At 39.7% G+C, this 26,602-nt stretch overlaps 1 protein-coding gene across 1 annotated transcript; it reads right to left on the bottom strand.

Annotated features, from left to right (window-relative positions):
• Positions 1-5,644: 5,644 nt before the first annotated feature.
• LOC117675359 (cell adhesion molecule 2-like) lies at positions 5,645-26,411 on the bottom strand. The gene is made up of 5 exons (XM_034433899.3): positions 26,224-26,411; positions 16,365-16,625; positions 10,905-11,198; positions 6,833-7,093; positions 5,645-6,473 (listed from the first exon to the last, which is right to left on the bottom strand). The coding sequence occupies exons 1-5, from the start codon at positions 26,279-26,281 to the stop codon at positions 6,370-6,372; spliced, it is 978 nt and encodes a 325-aa protein (XP_034289790.1). The 5' UTR covers positions 26,282-26,411; the 3' UTR covers positions 5,645-6,369.
• Positions 26,412-26,602: the final 191 nt, after the last annotated feature.

The raw sequence follows: 26,602 nt of genomic DNA on the forward strand, positions 1-26,602 counted from the left end.
TAAGGCCCTGAAGACTTATTTATTCCAGCAAGCCGGCCTAGCCTAAATGGTTTTTAATGGGATTTTTAAATTTTATAGACTTGGGGTTTTAAATTGGGAGGCCAATTGATTTAATCTCTTTTAATTATCTTAACTTTTGAATTGTATGTATTTTAATTTTGGCTGTTCACCGCCCTGAGTCCCTTTTAGGAGAAGGGCGGTATACAAATTAAATAAAAATAAATAAAAATAAAATAAATAGTTAATTAATCAATTCCAGTTTTCTCTGCTTGATCATTTATTACCTAATATATTTACAGGTAGGGTCTGAAATACATTATGTACGTCAGCATTGGAAGGATATTGATTTGAGGTACCATCATTCAGTCTAGGTTACAGTGACTCACTTAACAACTGTGGGAAGAAAGATCATAAAATGGGGAAAAACTCACTTAAGAAATGTCTAATTTATAACAAAAAAATTGGGTTTAATTGTGGTCGTAAGTCGAGGACTACCTGTATATAAGAAGATTTTTATACTTAATAGAATACATGGACAGCAAGACATTTTCCTCTCACACAGGTTGTGGAATCATCTATTAAACTGAAATACAAGGAAATCTGGGACTGATAAAAAGAGGTGCTATGCCTTCATAATAAAGCAAATAGCAGATTGGAAAAGACCTGTGATTCTGAAAAGATCTGCTCTAGCTTCTTTCTCTGTAAGATGGCTTTAGCTTGTAAATCAATCAATCAATTTTCTCCCTGGCAAATAAAATGATTTCTCCAGTTAAACTGGGCATTCAATCCATACAGGTAACACAACCTTAGCCAATAACATCAAAAAACCTGCAGAGAAACCTCAGTATCACAGCCTTCAGACTAAAACACTCAAATGTACTTCACACACACACACACACATCCAAATAACAGGCAAGCCTGTTGTTTCTAAGACATATTTGGACAGCTCTTGGGTCTGCACCCTATTACATCATTTGTATCATAACTGTATAGCAATACAAATTATATAAGTGGCGACAAATGAGATACTGTTTTTTTTCCATCTGTAAGACGCCCCCATGTATAAGACACCCAGCCACCCCCCCTTTTCTTACCCAAAATTCAGAAATCAGATGAAAACTGTTTCAGGTGGCGGGGGCAGGGCCTGCGCATAAGGCGGCAGCGATGCCAGGGCCAAAGCGTCAGCGGAACACCAGAGGGTCTGGGTGGGTGCTGAAGTGAGCGGGCTTCCTGCCTGCAACGCCCATGCAGGCTGCCCCTTCCCAGCCAGAGCTGCCACCGTGTTTAAGTGCCAGTAGATGCCTGCTTTCTCTCCGGTGGGCCTGGGCAACTGCTGGAGAGAGATAGGCCCATTTCAGTGCCTGGCGCCCAGATGCCCTCACTTTGGAATTGATTGATTGAACTTTTTTTTTTTTTAGTCCCACCAACTTTCTTCCGTGCACATGATGGCGAGAAATGTGATGGAGAAAGTGACAGAGCTGGAAATCGGGTAGCCAAAGAAATATTTGGGGGAAGCGAGGGCATCTGGGTTGTGGTGGGTGGGCCAAGCTCCACAGCGTGGCACTGTGCTGCAATGGAGAAACAGGAAATGGAGCAGCCAGTGTGAGGGAAGGAGCAGGTCGCTTTCTCTCTTTCTTCTTCCTGCTCCTCCTCCTTCCCTCGTGCCAGCTGCTCCATTTCCCATTTGTCCATTGCAGCATAGCGCCCAGGATGCACTTTGATAGCAGTGATGGTGGTAATTTAACAACCGGTTCGCCCAGGGTCAGCTATTGGTTCTCCTCTCAGCTCCCCCATGTATAAAACGCCCCTCCATTTTTTTGGAAATATTTTTAAGAAAAAGTACCAACTCATACATGGAAAAATATGGCATATTCAAGTTTCATGGATATTGGGGTGGGGTGAAAATTAGATCTTGCCCTGAACTGAGATATAAGTGCTTATCAATAACGTTATTTGTAGGTGGTGGGCAGAGAATCAACAGGGAGCAAATGATAAAAAGTGGTGTTGTTCTAATGTGATGCAAACTCCACTTCTTTTCTGTATGTGTCAGGTCAATGAACAAAAGGGGAACATCTTGCACCCCTTTGCTTTTTTTTTTTTTAACCAGAGAACTATTTCGCAGACCTTGCTGCACATGATATCAAAATACTATTGTTGATACTCATACTATAGATTTCCAGTTGGATAAAAACTAACTTTGAGAAGTACTTTCTAATAACTGCACTGTCTGTGCATAGTCTGAGCCAGAAATACTTCTTTATTCTGAGAACCTGGTACAGATTTGACTCTTGTGTCTCTTGATGCAAATGGAAACCAAAAAAAGGGGGAACAGGCACAACCATTTCATATACTTGTGCAAGTTCTTGATTATCAGAAAAGAAATCTTTGGAATGTCTATAGAAAAATTTGACCTTCCGGTAAGGATAATTTTAACCTTACAAATATTCCACCAACATTCCCAGATTGACTAATGCTTCTAACAATGAATCATTTCTCTTTTCCTTTAGAAATATTTTTAGGAAATGTTTACACAAAAGGTATACTGTAGCCAGAGAAAACCATGACAGAATGAGTAACATGCAAGAGAAACCAAGTGTGGCTATATCATGGAGAAATCTCATTTGTTGCACAGCAGAAGAGAGAACAAGAATACCGCTCATTTAAATAGAATTGAAATCAGATATATGCAAATTTTGGTATAAAACTATGATGGGGGAGGGGGAGGACACAGAAAAAGAAAGTTAACTGAAGAGTCATTAATGACGAAGGCTTTGATGGCGGATAGCACACTTGCTACCTTGTATGCCCCTATCTATGATTTTTGTCTATTTACATACACACTTAGAGATATAACAAAGAGCATTAGTGGTCCTGAAAGATGAAGACATTTATTATTGCATAATCACTTTGCTCATTTTTTTATGCTGCAGTGGGTAGCTTGATGAAGGGCACATATCTTTGCACAGTTCCCAGTCTGGTATGCATGATAATCTATCAAACAATGCCCACATGACTTGACTTTATCCAATTAGTTAGTCACCCAGGAAATCAATGTGGACAAATCTGACCTCAAGAATAGCAATATCCCAAAAATGGGAGGGGCTTATATTTCTCTAGCACTGAAATCAACATGGCCACTTTTAAGAAAGAAATGGGGAAGATCCATTTCACCAAGAAACGATTGAGCTCTTTTTCACAATATTTAATACCAGTTCTCATGGATTACAGAGACATAGGGGGAAAATCAAGTTCTTAATGTTTCAGGTGCTCCACTTGTTTTTGTTTGTTTGTTTTTGTATTTGCTGTGAAAGCCAAACAGCAACTGAAAATGTGTGTTTTTGTATGTGGCTGGGGAATTCTGGGAGTTGAAGTCCACACACCTTAAAGCTGTCAAGGTTAATTCTCCAACAAACCTGTGTCGCCCCCCCCCCCCAGAAAATAAACCTGATTAGAGTCACCATCTAAAAAAACATTTTATCTGCCAGAAAAACTGCGTGAAGGAACTTTTGCAGATTCAGGAATCAAGATCCGATTCAGTAGTCATACTGCAAAAGTGATCATGTGATGGGCAAATATTTAAAAAAAAAACCCACCCACCAACCCTATACTAGAGAAACTTGTAACACAGTAGAAGAACCTGAGGGAAAATGAACTATAGAAAAAAAAAATGGTGCTAGAAAACCAGTTTGGTGAATGAATCATCTGCCAGGACTATAAATGGAATCCAAGAAAAGTGATAAGGAATTTGTCCAGCTAGGATTGCTTCTCATCTCCTAATGCATTTCTGTTTACTTACATGATGTACATGATGTACATGGAATTCCTTCTTCCCTCAGCCAAATGTCCCTGTGGTAATGGAAGTCCCTTAGCCTCTGATGGGTTTTCCCAAGCAGGGGCCTTCCAAATAAGAGAGGTTTCAACTCAAACCACCCTCAACCGGAAACAGCAATTGGCTCTCAGTGGCGGACATTGGCGCCTAGCACTCTGGAAAACCACAGGGGAAGTCCCTTAGATTACACCGTAACTATACACAAGGATTTACACTGAATTTCCTGTAACAGTATAGCTCCACCATGTGGCAAACCTATGCAAGACAAATGAAAATTACACCGTAAGATTCTCTTGTTCATTGCTCTTATTAGGACCCTGCCACCCTGTGGCTTCAAAGGGAAAAAGCCAGTTTGGAGCATGAAAGGGCCCTACAGCTTTGCTTTTCCTGGAAAAAAGTGTTTCCTGGTTTAAAGTGTGACATGATACTGGAGAAGATGGAAACTGCAAATTTTCTCCATCTATACTTGATGTGGAAAAGTGACCTCTGGCTGTTCCTTGACCAAGAAGGAGCTGATACCACAAATAATTAATATGAATTACCATCTTGCATATTAAAGCAGCCTCTTTTTTTCTTTAAATGTTTTTTCTATCAGTGATAGATTTCAATCAGTTGATCCATTTCTCTCTCCACTTCTGAGCCAGTTCTGGTTACAGGCTATGGTTCTTCATAATTGGCAGATAGCAACCCCTCCCCAAAGTTTTTCTGATTTAGAGTCTTTCAATGGCAATGCAAGGAAGAGTCATCGGGGCTGAAAGCTGAGCCTAGAATGGATTGTTTCATGTATTAGAAGGTTACAGCGCATATCCCAACCCAAACTTCCTTTTTCAGTGATGGAACTTATTTGACAATTTAATTGGGCTTCATGTTTAATATTTGTATGTGCCCTGAGACCGTGACACAATCAGGAATGGCAAACCTGACCTGCCCCAGTCCTATTTTGGAACTACTCAATTATGGGCAGCACAAATGCTCCATTTTTAAGAGCCGAAAATAAAAGCTATAAAACATGTTTGTTTATCTATTTATCAAATTTCTACACGGCCCATCTCATCTAAATGATTCTGGTGGGGTTTACAAACTGTAATGCTGTTGAGCTTCTGTTAGAATTTGATCTCCTCCTTTGCCTTAAATCAGGGATGTCCAACCTTGGCATCTTTAAGAGTTGTGGACTCCAACTCCCAGAATTCCCCAACCAGCATGGTTGCCAAGGCTGGACATCCTTGCCTTAAAGGATCTCCCCCCCACCCCCCAAAAAAATGCCCACCTGGAGATTTCATCCCATCATTGGTATTCCATTGATCCTTGAGGTAACACTCTGGCCTTCAATTATTTAAAACAGGGGTTCCCAACCCCCAGACCATGGCCCACGACAGGGCCACGGCCCATTTGGAACCTGGCTGCGCAACCACTGGTGGAGCAGGCACATGTGCAGGGCTCCACTTATGTGAGCGGCAGACGCACATGCCCGCCACTTGTGCAAATGGAGTTGCATGACCTCACAGGCACACCTGCTGTTCACACAGAACCATCCCCTTTCCCCCTCCCCCACCGGTCCACCAAGCTGGAAAGGTTGGGGATCACTGATTTAAAAGCATCAAAGGAATTTCCTCCCCGGATAAGTGATTTGTCCTAGATTAGCCTGACCAAATTGCTTTCCTCTTCTCCAGGGGACACTCAGACACACCTCACAAACCTCCCATTGCCAAAAAAAGTCTGCATCACTGATACATTTCTGCAATTTGAGTAAGCCTTTTTTTTTACAAGCAGAGCCTTCCGTTGCAAAGAAAAGTACAGACTTCCACAAGTCCAAAATCTTTTAAAATAAAGTATTTTTATTGATAGAAGCAAAATGGGGAAAAAAACCATCCATAAATGCAAACAATTCAAAAATAGATAGTGATAATTTCTACTTTCACTTTTCTGGTATTTTGCATAAGATTGCAGCCAAAGGCTAAGATTATTTCAATGAAAGATGTGAAATGTTGTAAACTTTACTTATTAATTGACACAAGGCAGCCTGTATGAGCTGCAGCAGAGCAAAAGGGAGAAGGGACAAAGTAGATCTGTTTGGAAAATGTAGACAACTCACTTTTTATAATATATTGAATAAAGCAGTCTAAATCCAATAGAGAATTAGAAATATGTAATGGGTTAATTTGCCTACATTATTCAATTTTGATAACTCTTTGATGCTCAGCTCTAAGAACTAGAAACATTTGCCCCTATTTCCAACTGCAAACACTCAGGTAGCTGAATCTCCTATCTCATATAGATATCCAACTTCTTGCTTTGTTTTGGCACACGTTCCAATTCCTATAACAGCCCTCAACTGCTCATAGGAACATTTTCTGGTTTCAGCAGTAGTTGAATGTAGACCAGGCACCGTGGAGGAGATTATCCAAATTCTGCCTCTGCTGCTGTGTAGAGTTGTGAATGAGAACTAAGATTGCTTCTCATTCTGGCTTCTGTTGTAGCTCGAAACAGATCCCCTGCAAATTCTGCCTCTTCATCCCAAAGGAATCCCAATCTGCCCTCTCTTAAAGTGGACGTGTTCGGCAAAAGTAAACGACACCACCAATGATGATTGCACCCAATACTAACATTGTTATCACTGGAGCTATAACCCAGTTGCGAGACTTCCCTGAAATAGAACATAAGAGATGGCTTGGACCTTGTTATAAAAGAGCTTGCCAACTTTCTAAAAGTGTGTAAGTGCACTTTGCTATTTTGTTGATATTTCTCTAACCAGTTCAACCAAAACCCCATTTCATTCTTTGACTGAGGAAACCACAGAGTTGGTGAGATTGCTATCTCCAACCTCTGTGGTAATATTTCTCCTGCTCCTCTTCAGTATTATCACACACACGCGCACACAGACACATCCATTGTCCCCACCATCTATCAATTTGCAAGTCAAATGTTTAGTTGAAAATATTAAATGTGGATATAAATAAAAGAAGGAAAAATGTGCAAATCTGAAAATAAAAACATTCATCTTACCTTCAAAGACGATGTCAATCTGTGCTGAATTCTTGCCATAGATATTATGTATTAGGCAACGGTAAGTCCCATTGTGGAACTCCTTTGCTGAATTAATTGTTACAGTCCTGTTGCTATTTGAGAATTCCACATTAACTTTGGAGGGAAGTTCCCAGGAATATTCTGGATTGGGTTTTCCTGTAGCATTACATGTCACCACAATTTTTGCATCCACTTTATAAGTTACATGAGTAGCCGATATGCTGACATTATAAGGGCTAGCTGCAAAAAGAAATGAACAAGGTGAGTCCTGTCTAACATTTCATGTAGAGCATTGATTGACAGCCCAGAAATGCAAACAAGCAAGACTGGTCCATTTCTCTGTCCGCTCTTCAGGCACCACTTTCCTATCAGGTATTTTGTGTTATTTTCTGTTCTGTTAATAAGGATTTGTCATTAAAAAATCTGAGGAATGAACACTGTTTAGTAAAGGGCATATACTATAGATGCAAAGAATAGCTGAGAGCACTAAACATTTATTTACATTCACTGCGAAATATCCCATATGCTCACAATATGCTTCTCTCTCAGCATGTCGTGAACCGATCATGTCATTGCGTTGTTCCATGATCAGTTCATGAAGCACGTTACGATTGATAGCCTCTGAACAATGAAACATGGGCTACTAGAGGAGGTATTTTTATAATGAAAGTAGTAGAGGAAAAGGAACACTAGCCAGACTTCAATACTAATAATACATTTTGTAATTCCAATAAACCAGGTAGGTGGTTGGCCTACATGTTGAGGAAAAAACAGAAAGCACGAGTCATTAGTAAAATAGAATATAGAGGTAAGGAAGTTTACCAACAGAATATGATTAAAAAGGCTTTTTTGGAATTTTATACAAAGTTATATGCTAGTGACTCAATACAAGGTATAGATATAGATAGATATTTAAAGGAAGGGAATATTTTGGAATTAACGTTGGAACAGAAGGAAGGATTGAATCAACCAATAACTTCTGAGGAGATTGTTGCGGCAATTAAGCAGTTAAAAATAGGGAAAGCTCCAGGAACAGATTGACTAACAGCTTTTTATTATAAGAACTTACAGCTTGAAATGGTAGAGCCGCTTAGAACTCTGTTTTGTAAAATTCAATCAGGGGGAGGAGTTCCACCCTCTTGGAGAACAGCTTTTGTTTCATTGATTCCGAAGGAAGACCAAAACTGTATCAAACCTGAAAATTTTAGGCCAATTTCACTTTTGAACACGGATTATAAAATTTTTGCTAAGATACTAGCGAATAGATTAATGCCAGTTATGCAACAAATTATTCACAATGACCAATCAGGCTTTATAAAAGGGAGACAGATGAAATACAATGTTAGGCAAATTATAAACTTATTGGAATATTTGGAGAAAAATAATCAGGTCCCCGCAGCGTTTATATTCTTGGATGCAGAGAAAGCATTTGATCAATTGAACTGGCAATTTCTGTTTAAAATAATAGAAAAAATGCACTTTGGGGAGTATTTCATACATTCAATTAGAGCAATATATCAGGAACAAACAGCACAAATAATAATTAATGGAGGTTTAACAGATGTGTTTAAAATTGAGAAAGGTACAAGGCAGGGCTGTCCCTTATCGCCATTGTTGTTTATTTTAACTTTAGAAGTTTTGTTGAATAAGCTACGTGATTTTGACAAAATAAAAGGAATTGTAATTAGACAGCAGGATTATAGACTAAGGGCGTTTGCAGACGACCTGGTTCTTACTTTATCTCAACCTATAGAAGCGGCTTCCTATATGCTGGATATAGTAGCTCAATATGGTAACGTATCTGGATTTAAAGTAAATCTACACAAGACAAAGATGATAACTAAAAATTTGTCTATAACTCAAAGAGAAGATTTAGGGAGAATAATGGGGTTTGAAGTAGTTAAGTAGTTAAAAAGTATATATTGCAGCCTCAAATACGAAATTGTATAAAAATAATTATGAAATTCTTTGGCAAAAAATACAGAAAGAAATGGCAAAATGGAAAAAGTTACAACTATCACTACTTGGAAGGATAGCAGCAATAAAAATGAATGTACTACCTAGGTTTTTATTTTTGTTCCAAATGATACCAGTGCTTAAAAAAGATGGAAATCTGATGGAATGGCAGAAAGGGGTTAATACGTTTATTTGGGCTGGGAAGAAACCAAGAGTGAAACTGAAAATTATACAGGATATACGTGAGAGAGGAGGTCTTAAAATGCCTAACTTAAGATTGTATTATGAAGCAGCAGCTTTATCACAAATTAGTGATTGGTTTAACTTAACTGAAGAAAGAATGTTAAACATAGAAGGTTATGATTTGTTATATGGATGGCATGCTTATTTGTTGTATGAAAAAAAAGTGGATAAAGTGTTTAAGGGTCATATACTCAGAAAAGCATTTTGGGCACAAAACTTTCAGGAACCAGTGATGATGGAAATGTGGGAAAAGATTTGGGTCAGAAATGTTAAATTTACGCAAGCACAAAATCTGAGAGAGAATTTTTATAAAATGTTTTATAGATGGCACTTAGATCCTAAAAAATTATCATGTATGTACTCGAACTTGCAAGCTAAATGTTGGAGATGTGAATGTAATGATGCAACCTATTATCATATATGGTGGACCTGTAAGAAAATCAAGGCATTTTGGATAAAAATTTGGTGGGTGATGCAGAACATTTTGAAAAGAAGGTTGAAATTTACTCCTCAATTGTTTCTATTGGGTATAATTACGGACTGTACAGTTTCAGACTAAACTGATTTTGAACTTAATATCAGCAGCTAGGCTGCTGGTAGCTCAATATTGGAAGAAGGACTCTTTGCCTACTATTGAAGAGTGGATATTGAAAGTAACAAACCTAGCAGAAATGGCGAAAATCTCAGCGTATTTGAAGGACCACACGCAAGAAAGATATGTATCGGAATGGAGAAGATGGATTGATTATATTCAAAATAAGTATCAGACAAGAAAATATCAAATAGCTTATGAATGAATGTTAGTATTAGAAGTATTTGGTTATCTATAGTGGAGTTAAGATTTCGGGGGGGAGGTAGTACTTTGAGGATAAGTAGATTAATCTAGTTTATGTTTGATTAAATGAAATACCTTGTATTTTGCTCTGGGAAGTCTGGGGGGGAGGGTGGGATGAAGGAGGGAAAGGGTGGGGGGAACATCGGGGAAAATTGTTTTTGTATTTCTTTTTTGTAAAACTTTTCAATAAAAAAAAATACTAATAATGTTCCTCCTGCTATGGATCTTTGGATAGTGAGAATCCCAAGTTCATAAAAAATAATTGTTACACTTGAAAAACAACTCTAGTAATAAATGACAGGCCAGAAGATCTATGCAGTGTAGCACTATTATTACCCAGTTGTTAGGGAAGGCAAGGTGTACTAGAACGTATCCAAAGCAAAACATTTGGGTGTGATCCTAAGAGCATTGGACAAAAGAACCCATAGTTTTGACATAAAGTGCAAGCATGGACAAACTATAAAGCTGGCTTCATGTTCTCTGGGCCAAATTATACGAGTCAAGCGGAAGAGAAGATCTCAGCCTGCTACATCCTATTCTCACTTGACTGTTGAACTCCAGGAATTAAACCAAGAGGTTTCCCTGCAGCTAAGCCTCCCCAGCAAGTCAACTATGGCAAGGATGGCAAGTTATTATCCAGTGTAAATAATGTGGCAAGAGCATCCTTGCCCTGAGGATACATTGTCATTCCATGTATAGTTAAAGAGTTTCTACAGAAACCTGTGGTGCTTCTGAAATCTTCACACTCATTTATCTGGTCACCAGTGGGACAAAAATTATTTTCCTGCCACAAGAGGGAAATAGACTTCACCGTTCTTTGTGAGAAAGAAGGGAAAGAAAGGTGGGTTTGATGTGACTGCTTAAATGCTGCTCTCGCTATCAAGGACAAGCCCTAGATTTTCCAAGCTAGAACAAATTGCCAGAGAGAAACAAGACATCTAATAACAAATACTGTAACTACCCCTAACCTGAAGGGGAAAAAAATAGTTAACCTGCCATGCAATAAATGCAACTTACCCACAACCTTCAGAGTTTGATTTGCATTTTTTCTCAGCACTTGTGAACCCAACAGAAGGTTGGCCTGACAGAGGATCTCAGCCCCGTCATCGTGCTCTAAATTAGGCACAAAATTATACTCCACAGATGGTTTTCCATGGCTGCTGTTCAGAATTTTACCATCTCTGCTCAGAGAAATGTTGCTGTGAGATGGGATGGAGCCCCGCACCTTCAGGCTAGAAATGTTGCACACGATTTTTTCCAAGTGATCATTCAGAACTTCAGAAACTGGATATATAACTGGAGTAGAGAATTCTAGATTTGGAATGACAAAAGATAGCGATGACCAGTAGTTGGAAAGATAAGTTAGCGCTTCAAAGAGCTAGGCAATCTTGGCCTCCTGGAGGTAGTAAAACCATCAAGAATTATATGTAGTTGTTATTATTAACATGTTGTTTCCAGACATTGTAAAAGCCTAGCACTGATGATATTACGGTACCTAGTTAGGGTAATAAAACGTCTGCAAGAAAACAATCAAGCTCAGAGAGCACCAAGGACCCCTCATTGTAAAAGCCTCCCTAAATTGTCTATGAAAGAGATATGGATGATACACAAAATCTAAAGTGGAGAAAGTTATTCAGCTTCCTTAATTAGCACCAAGCATGATCCTTGGATTTATCTCATCAAGGTGTTCAGCTGCAATGCATTGGAATAACCAGTGGACTATGCTGCCAGATCACCCCTGTTTTTCCTTGCACTCTGCAATTGCTTCTCATTGCTCAAAGGACCATATCATATTCTTTCTATAACCCTGGAGGTGATTATCCAGATCCCTGAAATGTCCTTTTGTATCCCTTCCTTACTGTGCTATCAAAGGGATGGAATGTTGGTTTGGTACCAACATTTAAAGGCAATTTTTAATTTTTCCTTTCCCTTAATGAATGGGCATGAAAGAGAAGAGAGATACTATGGTGCTGTATTTAATAGGGATTTCCCCTCCAAACTAATCTTATAACCCAGTGAGTCAGAGAGAAGCCAGCTTGAGTCTCTTTCTAACACTACCTCCCTTCCCGGGACTCAAGGAAAGCTGCTGCCCTTTTTTGTTGTTGTGGTCGCTTCTGAATATTTCTCCCAAGCCTATCTCCATGACTCTCTATGGCTACTAGAATATCAGTGTATGAATGGTAAAAAGAAAGGTAGCATTTTCCATATTAGAACACAATCACATACTCCTCAATTACATATGACGTCTTGAATTTGGTGCAAGGAAAAGCAGGCTGTACAGAGGAGATGCTTTGTGGTGTGTAAAACTGAAAAGTAACATTGACAGCTGAACATGAGAATTAAAAATGGAAGGGAAGGGCATATTAACCTTTTGGTGGACATTTTTGTGTATCTTCCAACAGTGCGAGATAAAAAGTGGATCATTTTGTTGTGGTAGTTCTATTGTTTCGGGAGGGGTTTTTTAACTTGTAAGCTTCCCAGAGGATGGGCAGATATGTAAATTTAAATAAATAAATGATCAAGATTCAAGAAGAAGACCTGTCCTCCTATCATATTTTTCCCAGACTGCACCCTGTAAAATTTAACAATTTGCAAAATGATTTATAGAATCACATGTAATAGGAAATTCTGCTCTTGAATAGGTAGGATGATATGCATAGGTGAGTGTGTGGGGGGGGGAGGAAGAAAGATTTTTAAAATGTTAATTTTTTTTCTGATGTATCTTGATACTATGACTGGATCAGTTTCATTTATGAGAAGAATTAAATATTTTTCCACACACCATTTAATCGTGACTATGGCAGTTGCACCAAGATTTGACCTGAAGAGTAACATTATTATGAGAAACAAACCATGCTTGTGCATGTAGACTCCCTTAGTCTTGGAACAATGGAAACAATCTGGCCATCATCATGGAGGCCTGAGTTCAGCTGCAAGGGTGGGAAGATATGTCCCAGGATGTGGCAATATACTTTTTTGAGCATGCAGACCAGTCCATTTGGGATGCAAACTAGAGGTTGGTTTCAGCAGGTTCTGACCAGTTCTGGAGAACTGATAGCAGAAATTTTGAGTAGTTCAGAGAACCGGTAATAAAAATTCTGACTGGCCCTGCCCCCATCTATTCTCTGCCTCCCAAGTCCCAGCTGATCGGGAGGAAATGGGGATTTTGCAGTAACCTTCCCCTGCCACACCCACCAAGCCATGCCATGCCCACCAAGCCACACCCACAGAACCGGCAGTAAAAACATTTGAAACCCATCACTGATGCAGACAGTATATCACAGGCATTCTCACAATTCGTGACTGTCATGATAGAGGGGGACCTGCTTCTCCACAAAATAGGCACTATCTTACGCTCCCTGTAAAACCACCTCTTTACTAAAAGTTAAAGTGGAAAGTTGCTTCCTCATATCTGCTCTGCTCCCCCAGCATGCTCTTAATCATCCCAGATTATTATTATTATTATTTTGTGGGGGGCAAGACAGTTGGATCCACTTCTAAATAAAGCACAACAGTGCAACCTTCCTCTATTTTAAATCAGTAATAATGCCATCAGGACTTATGTGGAGCCCATAGATGCTTCTTCTTGGAAATAAGGATACTGCCAGAAGCTGCTGCTTTCCTCTGGAGTTTCCAGTTTCCTGTTTCCTTATGCAATAGGGAGGACAATTCAATATAGACAAGTTTGTTGCCATGGGTGTGGTGATCCTATGAACTGGATGATGGGTTTATATTAATCAGGATTAATAGCTTATTCCCAGTTAGGGGAAGAGGAAGCGGAAATGGAAGGGTTGTGATTATTTGTCTGAAATAACTGATTAATTTTTGGCTTGATGCCTAGAGATACATATAAGTTAGATGTAGAATAAAATATAGGTTGGTACAAGAGATATCCATCAGGGACCTTTTTCCTGGTATTAATTGCAGGGATGGGAAATTGCATTGTCTAAGATCTAATATCCCTGTTTTTGGAACAATATGTTCTGCTTGTGTCTGAGTTAGAAAACTAAGGTAGCAAATTCATTTTAGATTATGATTCAAATTCCAAATATACACGTGTGCATTGTTATGGTTATATTTTTATAAGAAACAACCTCACAGAGAGGTAAAATGTATGCTTATATGGTTCATGCTACCTTGGTTTAAATTCATCTTTTCTGAATAGCTTACAAAACCAACCTAAAAAGAAGATAAACTGATTCTTGTTTCATTTCCAAGACATATAAATGCTTACTGAATACAATCTTGAACTGGGACAAGCAAAATGCTGAATATGTATGATAATCAAACCCTGCATTCAGGTTACATCACATACTATGCCAAAAAGAAAAAAGAAAGAAAGAGCTAGGAAAAATTAGTTTTAGATCTATTGGAGGTAGAGAAAAATCATATTTCTATTATGTATACCAATAAAGGTAAAGATAAAGGTTCCCCCGCACATGTGTGCTAGTCATTTCTGGCTTTAGGGGCGATGCTCATCTCCATTTCTAAGTCAAAGAGCCATCTCCGTGGTCATGTAGCCTGCATGACTCAACGCTGAAGGCATACTGAGCGCTGTCACCTTCCCACCTATTTTTCTACTTGCATTTTTTACGTGGTTTCGAACTGCTAGGTTGGCAGAAGCTGGGACAAGTAATGGGAGCTCACCCCGTTACGCGGCACTAGGGATTCAAACCACTGAACTGCTGGCCTTCTGATCAACAAGGTCAGTGTCTTAGCCACTGAACCACCGCATCCCCTCATATACCAATAAACCTACTTTAATACTACAACAGAAGTAGAAAATTAAATTGCTGTATAATCAAGCAGAAAGGCGTTAAAACTGTGTTTTGATGGTTGGCCTGGGGCCCTGATAGGGGCACTCTATGTTGGAGCTGGCTGGTGGACTAACAGAAAAGATGGTACTACCATATCAAATTTGCCTTTTAATATTTTAATATTTATAATTTTAATTGTAAGCTGCCCAGAGTCACTTTGCAGAGAGAGATGGATGCCATGTTTAATTCAATAAAGAAATTGCAATATATTTTTCCCTCATCTTTTGACTTTTTCTGTTTCATGACAGCATCTTAACAGCCACTTGGATTGGGGATGTGAGAGCACATCTGGAGAGTATGAAGCTGTTACAGGAAAGTCCTAGGGAAGTAGGAAGCACGAGAAATTCAAAGTAATTCTGCCCTCATTGGGGGAGGAGTAGGTTGAAATAGAGAGAGGCTTTGGCATATTTTCAGTTTCTGTTGGAATTTTCCTAATTGCATAATAGTACTTTTGAAAACTAACATCCCATGACCTTGTCTATCTTGAAGGCTGATTAAGGTCTTCCCTATAAAGGTCATTCTCCATGTTCTCAACAGACTTTCAAATTTTCCAGTGTCCACCAGCCCAAAAGAGATTCATGATCTTGATGCTAAGCCTTAGAATATAGCGGTCAGAAACTCTGGAAATTGTCACCCCAAAGTATCTGAAGGTCACTCGGTGGGAACTGCATGGCCTTTGAAGTGTCAGTTTACACCTAGAGCAGAAGTACAATGGATCACCAGAAAGGCAGAATCCAATATTGGAAGAAATATCCATTTGGTTCAGTTCCAAGCCGGGAGAATGACACTGGAAACATGGAGGTTGATTGGAAAGATGGTTTAATGATGAAGCAGAAGCACATGGATGGTTCTGGTGCAGCTAACCACATAGAGTTGAAAGTGAGGGGTATTTATACCTTCTCTTGGGCTTTGAACTTGAGCTTCCTGTTCCTGTTCAACAACATGTATTCTATTGGCTGTTGTCAGACTCCCATGGGGCCATGTAAGGGTCAAATTTGTCTGAGCTAAGCTTGATTGAAGTTTGCTAGGTAATGCAATGTCCTTAGGAGGTTGTGCAATGTAGTGAGCTCTGCTGCTAGATGCTAGTGGGTTAATCCTATTATGTCCTGAAGGGTCATGTCTTAATCCCATCATCCTGGAACTGATTTGTTTTGTAGATAGGCTGGCCCAATCTGTCTCAATGGGCACAAAATATCTGCTGGGAGCAGGGAGCTGGGGCTCTGAGTTTCTGTCCCCCTTAAGATTTCTATTTGTCTTTTAGGGGAAATGTTTTATCCTGCTTTTAAAAAAAATATTTCTCAAAATATTTCATTCTTCAAGGAGGGGGGTGGGTGCTAACTTTCTGCACCAGGTTGGACCCTGCAGACTCCCACATCAAATCCTTTTGAGGGCTAGAAAAAGCTCTAAAGCTGATCATAAACCAGTCTCAATTATTTGTCTTGCAATGTTGCCTCCTTTCTGAGCTCCACTGACAACATTAGACACCATTCAAAGACAGGGCCACACTAGTTTGTCACTGTTTTATAGTTGGTGGGGGAAAAATAAGCATAGTGCTTCTACAGATTTTTTTTCTAGAAACCAAATATGACCCAAGTCTTACAATACCTTTTAGTTCCAATTGTTGGAATGTTTATGGTAAACAGAATATATAAATACTTACCGTAAACATAAATTACTTTCCTGGTGTAGGTTTGATTAAAGTCTCCATAATTAACTAAGCATGAGAGTGGAAGTGCCCATTCAGTCACACTGGTTATGTACAGATTAATCCAACCATCTCCCTTCTTGAGCATGAATGGAAGAGCCACTTCCCATCTCAGTTCAGTATAGTTGTTACACGAAACTGTGCACGTCAAATTCAAAGAAGCCCCAAACATCACAGCATTTACTTTGGGATGGATACTGACTTCACATGAGTGCACTAGAAAAACAAGAACAAGATGCAAAGAAAAGGTTACAAAAAGATCTGCAGTCCTAAAAGTATGTGTAGCATGGTTCTGAAAAAATATTTTGATGAAAATTAAACAAGCATTCTGCCCTACAGGTAGTCCTCACTTACCTTGTTCAAGGAGGAGGAGGAGAATGACAACAACAACAACAACAACAACAACAACAACAACAACAACAATTTTAGTAGTATTTATTTTTGGGTTAAGGATCCCTTCTCCTTCGTTCATTTACACATTCCAAGCAGTTGTATCAGCTTGGTTTTTTTTCAATTTTCTTTCAGTGGAAAAAGCTTGGATGCCCTGCTTTTTCATTTCCTGTGCTCTAGGTAGGACTATAGATGAGAGACATTTGTACAGAGAAGACAGTTTCAGCTGACTTGGTAAATTGCATGGAGGGGAAATGTTATAGGCTTGAAATACTTCCAAGACATTTGAAAAAACACAAAGCAGCTATTTTGCATGGAAAACAACTGTGTCAAATGGGGAAAAAATTCAGATCTTTCATGTAAATACTGAAACACAATTCAGACAACAACAAAATGTTACAAAGCTTAAATTTGGAGTTTCCATTGGCAAAAAAGACGATCACTGATGCAGTGTGTCAGAGAACTCATAGATATAGATCAATATTTCCTGGAAAGTCATTTAGTTGAGATTGCAATGATAATTCCACAAGAGCTGAAAGTTGTTTTTGTCATTTAATATCTATTTTACATCCTCAGTGATTGTTGATATTATATGCCTGTAACACTGATATTTTAATTTATAAGGACATTTTAAATCATTGAATTTGGATAAACTTGTAATGCATTTTCCACATCAAAACCAAGAAAACGCTATAAAGTATAAAATTGCTGCTTATGCATCTTTATTTGATTTATGATATGCTATAATTTAGAGAATTCAATGTCCTTCCAAAGTCTAGTGTGGATTTCAGAATGAGCGTCTATCATAGTGATAGTCCAGATAGCAGCACACCCAAAACTAGCTCTAGCTTTATTGCAAGGTTACAGTAACAGAAACTTGTAAATCTGAAAGTACATCTCTCCCACTCATCTATACAGTCCAAGAAGCTAGAGAGGATTTTTTCCTGAGACATTTGCTATGTCCCCTTTCTTTCTATGACTTTATCTACCTCTTATCTGACTGTTGCCTTGTCTGCAGCTCTTCCTCCTGTCTCCCAAAGTCATTCCCCCAAACCATTACTACACCCCACCCTGTAACCTTTTCTTACAATGCCACATTACCTCCCCTACCACCCAGCCACTCTCTATGTTCCCACTAACATTTTGTGCTGGCCTGATATATGACAGTATTTTTAACAATCCTAATCAGAGGTTTGCCTAGCTATTGTGTTTGTGTTACTGTATTAGTGAGAAAGTGGTTTTCTGCTTCTGAATCCTCCCCAGAATAGTTGGGAAGCCAACACAGATAGAAAAGAAGATGCTCTTCTATCCACCTGGTATTCCCTAAAAGGGAGACAGAGGCAGGCTTTGCAATATTAAGACCAAATGAATAAGCACAGGTGGAGGGAAAATATTGGAGGCTGAAGAATGGAGAAGAGCCACCCTACAGTAGTAAAGATTGGTTACCCATCCAAAATATTTTGCTTTTTACTAAGATCTGCCCAAGCCAATATGCCTTCTGAAGGAATGGACAACAGGGCACCCTCCATCCTTTCTATATATAAAAGTCCATTGGTTTGCAAGTTGAATTCAATATAGATACTAAACAACATTGCTCATAGCACCTAGACCAAAGGGCAGTCCTCCAACTGAGTAGCAATGGGCTGTGGCTTCCTCCCCAGTTTCAACTGTTGGAGGACTAAGGGGTACCCTGCAGGCTGCACTGCCCCAAGCTCCAACCTCCTCCTCTTTACCTTTGCTTATCCATTAGCCAAAGTCACCACCTTACTCTGGTTAATAGCATCACTATGTTCTAGTCATGTGATTATAAATAATCAGAGAGTAACTATTGAGTTACCAGTGACCTCTCTTTCAAAAGGAAGGTAAGTCTGAAACAGTTCTGTGCAGAGAAGTGCATGATTGAAAAGCACAGAGTGATAGTCTTTCATTCCCCTCCTGGCCAGTTATATGGAACCATTGGTTTTCCATTTTGTCCATGGTGAACTACAGCCCCATTAAAAGCAGAAGTGATCGGTGGTGGTCTGTTTGCCAACATTTATTTCACAGAGTGGAATAGGCCAAGACAAAGAGGAAGCAACTTGCCTGAACAGGTCCAAGGGCAAGATTCCAAGACAAAGAAATAGTTTCCCATCAGTTCAACTCCATAAAAACTCCTTTACTGTGACATTGGTCGCATTCCTGCTTTACACTTGTTTGTAACATGCCAAGAAATAATGCACACTTTAAAATCACACATCACTTTCCCTTGGAATAGAACTGCCTTCCTGCCATTGTTGAACTGAGCCAGACCCACTGAAAAATGACAAACAAAATTCTGCAGTGGAATTCTTGGCAATGAATGCTAAGTTGGCTTCCCCATACGACTCTGTTCTGAGAGCGCACCATGCTGCTGGCCATTCATGTGCTTTGCCAAGGGTAAGCATCTGTCTACACCTGGGTAGTTGGCACACAGAGACAGTTTTTACCACCTTATAAGCTATATCAGTGGCAACTTTAAAAGGTTTGAACTTCAACTCTGAGGAATCTTGGGAGTTGAGGTACATGCCTCTAAAAGTTGCCAAAGTTGAGAAACACAGGGCTAGATATTTACCCCCTGAAGCAGTTACAACTCCATATTGGTTCTAGACAGCACTGATACAGTGATAGAGGCAGGACGGAATGAATAAATTAATACCCCAAAAAAGGCGCTTTTCAAAATGCAACTGGACTTCCTTGATTTTTTTCCTTGAAAATATTTCGCTTCTCATCCAAGAAGCTTCTTGAATAAGAAGTGAAATATTTTCAAACAAAAAAACCAAGAAAGTCCAGTTGCCTTTTGAAAATCGCCTTTGGGATAACCATGACCGGAATGATTGAGAATCTCCATAGGAATGAAGAAATTAATGCTGTAGTAAAATGTCATTAGAATTCATTTGAGATTGTTTAGTATGATTCATTGAATACATTAATAAACCAAAGAATAAGTGCCAAATTAGAAATAACAGATGAGATGGGGGCACAAGATAACTTCCTAGTATTTTGTAAGGGGTAATAGTGAGATCTGGATTTGATAAGAACAAAATGAACACACTTAATGTTGTGTTTTTAAATTTTTAAAAAGAGCAAGAGAGAGAGAAAAGGCATCCCTCAGTCATGAGATCATTGTTTCAAAATCAAGAATTAACTTGTCCTGCATTGTGAGGATCCAGCTAAAGGACAGAGTTTCATTCCAGTGAGGCAGACAGAGAACAAATTATTGAAATACTTTTTTTCCATCTTTCCTCAGATTCCCTCTTCCAGATACATGCTGCACTTTCCAAATTCTCAGCCTATTCCATTTGCTGAGTTGACAGTCTCCATCATCCTTGAGTCAACCGGAAATTGCATCAGCATGACGTATGCTGTCTCACTTTCCAGCCATTATCAGCCACCCAGTAATGGGTGACAAAGACTAATAATTTGTAGACACTTTAAGACAGAATATGGTGTCAGAATTAGGAGGGGAAGTGCTACTGGTGCTTATTGGTCTCACCCATGGACTGTGTGAAAAAAGAAAGGAACATCATGATGTTAGGGTAGAAAAAAGTGCAGTCATGGCATTTATATACTATGAATAGGCAGAATTAAAGAAAGGTCAGTTGGTTGCATCCTTGCTTGAGAGCTTTTACTCCCTCTCAATTGAAAAAGAACGGATGAATCAGGGTTGACAAACAATTTGAGCAATATGGGGGAAGGAACAAAAACTGCTTAATATTCTTCAGCATCTCTGCCTTCCATTAAAGGTAAATAAGCTGACACATGGACCCAGATAGTAGCAGAGATTTCTAAAGGGATTTAGGCAAACCAAAATTAGATCTATTCAGCAGTGCCTGGTAATTCACAGGGTTATTTGTTGTAGGGAAAATAGGAGGAAGAAGCATTAGGTACATTCACCACGAGTTGCATATAAAAATAATAAAGATGGGATACAAATAAAATAAGAAAAATAATTAAGAATGGTCTGCTGCTTTTAAGAGTACTCCTACACAAGAATGGTACCAGTTTGAAGGCAGCTTTATTTTATTTGGGATCATCAGCACTGATCTGAATGGTAGGAACAATACCACTAAAACAAACAAAAATTGCAAGCTTGTGCATAGATTGTTTCTACATGTAAGGTTCTACATTTAGGCAAGAAAAAACAAATGCACAGGTATAGAATAGGTGGTACCTGGCTCAATAGCATTAACTACCAGAGGGATCTAGGAGTCCTAGTCGACTATCATTTAAATATGAGCCAGCAGTGTGCTGCAGCTGTCAAAAAACCCCCCCAAGGCTGACCTTGGTTGCATTAACAGAGGGATAGTATCAAGATCACAAGATGTGTTCATACCACTTTATAAAGCCTTAGTAAGACCACACTTGAAATACTGCATCCAGTTTTGATTGCCACAATGTAAAAAAGATGTTGAGTCCAGGGGTGGGTTCTAAATTTTTTCACTACTGGTTCTGTAGGCGTGGCTTATTTTGTGGGTGTGGCTTGGAGGTCATGTGACTAGGTGGGCGTGGCTAGCTGGTCAGTCATTTCTGGAAGGTCCTCGCACTTACGACCAGTCCTCACACTTACGACCTGACTCATTTGTTTGCTTTTAACACTGATCAGCTGTAGGACGGCCCTTTGAAGCCCCACGGCAAGAGTTTAAACAGTTTTTTTCCCTCTAGTCATCAGCTGGGACTCAGGAGGCAGCAATAGATTGGGGGTGGGACCAAATAAAAGGTAAGAATAACGTGGGGGGGTGGGGGGAGGGCGGGGGGAGAACTGGTTTGGTGACATCATATCATCACCGCTACCGGCTCGGCCGAACCAGACTGAACCGGGAGGAACCCACCACTGGTTGAGACTCTAAAAAGAGTGCAAAGAAAAACAACAAAGATGATCAGAGGACTGGAGGCTAGAATATATAAAGAACAGTTGCTGGAATTGGTATGTCTAGTTTAATGAAAAGAAGGACTAAGGTGACATGATAGCAATCTTCCAATATCAGAGGGGCTGCCACAAAGAAGAGGGAGTCCACTGATTCTCCAAAGCACCTGAAGGCAGGACAAAAAGCTATGGATGGAAACGAATTAAGGAGAGAAGCAACCTAGAACATAAGGGAAATTTCCTGACAGTTAGAACAATTAATCAATGGAATGACTTGCCTTCAAAAATTGTGAATGCTCCAACACTGGAAGTTTTAAAGAAGAGATTAGACAATCATTTGTCTGAAATGGTATAGGGTTTCCTGTCTGAGCAGAGGGTTGGACTAGAACAGGGGTGTCAAACTGTCAGCCCGCAGGCCGGATGCATCATACACCTCCACAAAGGCAAAAAACACTGGGATACATCACGATACATCACATGACACGATCAAGTTTGACACCTGTGGACTGGAAGACCTCCTAGGTCCCTTTTAGCTCTATTATTTTGTTATTCTGTTTCTCCATCTGCAGGTGCTCCTTCCCCTCCTTAGCTAGCTAGCAGGCTTTAGGTCTTCCGAGGAAGAAAGGGCATTGCCCTTTTAATTTCTCCCATATAAACTGCTCAATTGGATTGAATTTAGTTTTATTCTATACTATTGTGTCAATGGCATTGGCATCCTTCAGTCTCAAGAGACTATGGTATCGTGCTCTGGAAAGAGGCCCTAAAACAGCATCTAGTGTGACTAAAAAGGCCAATTCGAGAGTGGCAATCCCTTCTACACTGAGGGCAGATACATTCTGTCCCCTGCCCAGCCCCCAGATTTCGCTGGTTCCGGGATTGCCCCTTTGCCTCAGCCTGCCGAACAAGTGTGTCTTCGAATTGGAGAAGGCCATGCTGCGTCTTTAGTCTCCAAGCTGAACGATCGGAGGTCAAGGTTTCCCAGTTGTTAATGTCCATTCCCAGGGCCTTTAGGTCCCCTCTTGCAGATATCCTTATATCGCAGCTGTGGTCTCCCTCTATTGTGTCAGTAGTGGGTTTCAAAACCCGTTGCTACTGGTTCGCTCATGGGCATGCGCACCACTAGAAGCTGGTGGGAGGAGCCTCCTACCGCCACCGCTACCCGTTCGCCTGATCCGGGGAGAACCAGTAGCAACCCACCACTGTATTGTGTTGTGCTTTAATAATGTTCAGCTGATTGTTTTTTAATATTCTATGAACATGGAATAATAATATAGCCTTCATTAATAACACCTAAACCAGAGTCTTGTTTGTGATTATGCTGAACAAAATATTACATTTACTGAAAAAGTGGCCCTGAATCAAACCAACCTTGAATCAGGCTAATTGCAGACTAGAAAGGATTATTTGGCGTGATCTTTTCAAGCAGCTCACTTTAAATCAGGGCCCAGGGGCTGGATCCGGCCTGCGGGGTGCTTAGATCTCGTCCATGGGGCCACCCTGAAAACAGCAAAGGATCAGCCTGTGGTGCCTCTGCCAGTGAAAACGGAACCCAGAAGGGCTGTGGGCAGTCCTCCCAAGCTCCGTTTTCATTGGCAGCGGGTTGCAGGAGGCCATCGCAGCCAAAGACGGAGCTCGGGAGCCCGTTTTCACTGGCAGAGCGATAGGCCACCACAGGCACCGCAAACGCGAGTTACGTTGAGCTGGCCACGTCCACCCTGGCCACGCCCCCACCCACCCCCGAAATCAAACACAACCCTGATGCGGCCCTCAATGAAATTGAGTTTGACACCCCTGCTTTAAATGGACATGAAGGTCTTGCAGAGCCCATGGTTTAAATCTACATAATTTATTTTTATCTATGCATCTAAATTCTATCTATGTGGTCATTAAGAGTTGACAATGACTTGATGGCAGATAATTAATTTTATGTATTTATTTATTCATTTATTTATACATTAATTAAATTCCTATAGCTGCTCATCTCACTGAAGGCAGCTCTGGATAGAGCAGAACAATAGAGTAAAAACAGCACATATAAAAAGAGCAAACACAGATATAGAAAGTAGTAAATATCAAAACATACAAAAAGGCCAATTTGAAATCATATAAACAAATAATTTAATGTTTTACTTTGGGAATTACTTAAAATAGTGCCAGTTTTAATTGCTATGACCTTGGATGTAACCAGTGGATAATGAGAATTCAAAAATAGCAGCATATGACCATATCTGCAAGGTACCATAACAAATTACTTGCCCTTGACATAGACAGGAAAGGTTTGAATTTCATGAAGTGTGATATGATAGTGTTAATAATTAGTAGTATTTTTTACTAACAGGACACAATCCACTAGGAGACAATATTTCCTGGTATTACTATATCCTCTTTTAAACAAATGGAAACTGTACTTTCTTTCAGTAAGTCTTACATAGAGTAGTGCAGTCTATCTTTGTGTTCAGAAGTTGCTGAGAAGTAATGTTGTTTGGATTTTCTTATTGCCTCCACTTGCACCTGATCACCCATGAGCATGCTCTGGAGATCGCCTTTTCCTGCTGTGTCTTCCTGAGTTTGCCTTCAGCTCATGCCCTACCCAAACCCAAGCCAACCTTACAGTCCCCTCAGCTGTTAGTATTCTTGGGCATTGTCCTCCAGGGTTATTTGGCGTGGGCAGTAGGAGAATCCAATTCTTTCAAATCAGGGTTTCTCTTTATCTACCAGATCTGTGAGCCAATCCTGGCTTAAAGACATATATTGGCCTAAATAGCAGGTGACCAATGATGGCAGCAGCAATGCACTAATTATAGCCTGAGAGGAGGCTCTCTTGCTGCAGCTTCATGATACAATTCTCCCCTTGCCTGTCAGCTTTTGAACCCAGGCAATACTAGGTGTTAAAATACTAGGTGTCTTATCAGCTGATAGGAAGTACAAAATAGTTATGTCATCAGTCAGAAGGTAGATTTTTCTCAGCACTGCACAAGCCATCCCCTTGATCCATTAAACTGTGACTTGGATTACTTCACATGGGTTTAAGGCTCTTTCAGAGGAGTGCTAAACTCATGTTTTAAAATAGCCTACTTTAAGAGATGACAAATGCATGGGAGGTTGCAAGGTGCACCAGGAATTCTGTAGCATCACACAAGCTCTCCCATGTGCCTGTCAACTGTTACATATAAAGTGTGGAAGGAGGAAGACTGGACTACACTATGTCACCCCCATGTACCTGTCAGCAATTAGTAGCTAATAGTTGTCAGTGGCATGGGGGGTACATGTCCTTCCAAATGCATTTCACAATCCATGTTGTTCAGAAGAGTGATGTATTTTTTCCTGCTGGGTGGTGATGTTTATCGAGGGAGGCAAAAGGAAATCCACCAAAATCTTTCTTTAATGTTCCCTGCACACAGTATGTGATAATATCACCATACGATAGCATCGTTCCTGTGACAAGACAAGGATCAACAATAAAAACAGCAATTTTTTTGTGTAGTGGAGTTTTCTGCTGGCTAATGGACTAATAATGGACGGCATTTCAGCTGAACCAGGAGAGGAGTCAGAACTGGTGGCGCAGTGGACTAAGTGCTGTTAAAGTAGCACTTAATTGCCAGCTGCCTGCAATTACTGCAAGTTCAAATCTCACCAGCTCAAGGTTGACTCAGCCTTCCATCCTTCCGAGGTAGGGAAAATGAGGACCCGGACTGTGGGGGCAATAAGCTGACTTTGTATAAAATAGAACACCGTTTAGGGGGGGACGAAAGCTCTACTAAGCAGGTATATACAAAAGTATGAAGGCTATTGCTTAACGCATTGTAAGCCACCCTGAGTCTCCGGAGAAGGGCGGCATATAAATCAAACTAATAAATAAATAAATAAACTTAAGGAAAAATGTTGTGATAGATTAGGAAACCTTGAGTTTTGTCCAATCCATTTCATTTTCATATACACACACATTGTGCAATGACACCGAATCCTTATTGACTGAGCTTGAAAAATTTCATCACAGGATAGCATCAGAATCACATATATTAGCAATTGAGTTCCCCCTTCAAATCTGATTTAATGTTCTTATTTCTTGCAATCTAAGGGCAACACTCATTTTTTTAAAAAATGTCTCAGCATGTAGCCTATTCTGATATGTGAACCTAGTACAGACTTTGCAGATATTATACTATACTTCCCTATATCCCTCATATTTTTCTATACTAATTAAGGCTCCCATGAATTGTAGCTGTATCAGAAATTTCCCCTTCCATAGAAAATGTTATAAAATGTTAAATAGGCTATTGTTAAAAAAAGCTACATTATCTCAGGTAAACCAAAGATTTCCCCCCTTTTTGCTATATATTGTAGTATATTGCCATAACTTTAAGATAACTGCATGCAACTTATCATCGGAGGAAATTCTTTATATATAACATTCACACAAACTAGGATACTCTACTTGACATGCCCTATTTTGCTCTTTCGTTAGTCAGCTTGTAAATTCCACCAGCTACACCAAATGTAAATTCAGTTTGGTGGGGGTGTTTTGGAATATTTAGTACTTACTAGTAGGCACCCAGAAGACGAGAAGGACAGCCATGATCTGAAGCAGAACAGTTGTCATTTTAACCAGCTTGAGGGACCAAAAATTGAAGCACAAAAAAAACGCTCACTTAGTCAGATGAACGGAGAGTCAAGCTTGATAAATGGAATAAAAGCAGTACTAAAAAACAGCATGTCATTTCAGGAAATATGTGTTTCCTTTACTCCACCCTCTCACGTGCTTATTTCCCTGAATTTTTTTTTACAAAGGAATCCACAGAAGACAATAGAACTTACAATGCTTAAATAACAGAAAAGGAAGGGGTCTGGACTTAAATGTCACTATCAGGCACCACTCAGAATTAAAAGTTGCATCAAGAGAATTCTGTTAGGTGCCGGTCAC

This window comes from Pantherophis guttatus, chromosome 2, assembly GCF_059756535.1.
Source record: "Pantherophis guttatus breed Tessera chromosome 2, ASM5975653v1, whole genome shotgun sequence".
NCBI lineage: Eukaryota > Metazoa > Chordata > Lepidosauria > Squamata > Colubridae > Pantherophis > Pantherophis guttatus.

Coding starts and splice junctions, on each gene's coding strand:
- LOC117675359 (XM_034433899.3), bottom strand. CDS start 26,281: ATGACAACTGTTCTGCTTCAGATCATGGCTGTCCTTCTCGTCTTCTGG. Junction 16,626..26,223: donor CGTCTTCTGGGTGCCTACTA/GTAAGTACTAAA, acceptor TTGTTTTTCTAG/TGCACTCATGTGAAGTCAGT. Junction 11,199..16,364: donor GAAAGTAATTTATGTTTACG/GTAAGTATTTAT, acceptor TTCCAAATCTAG/AATTCTCTACTCCAGTTATA.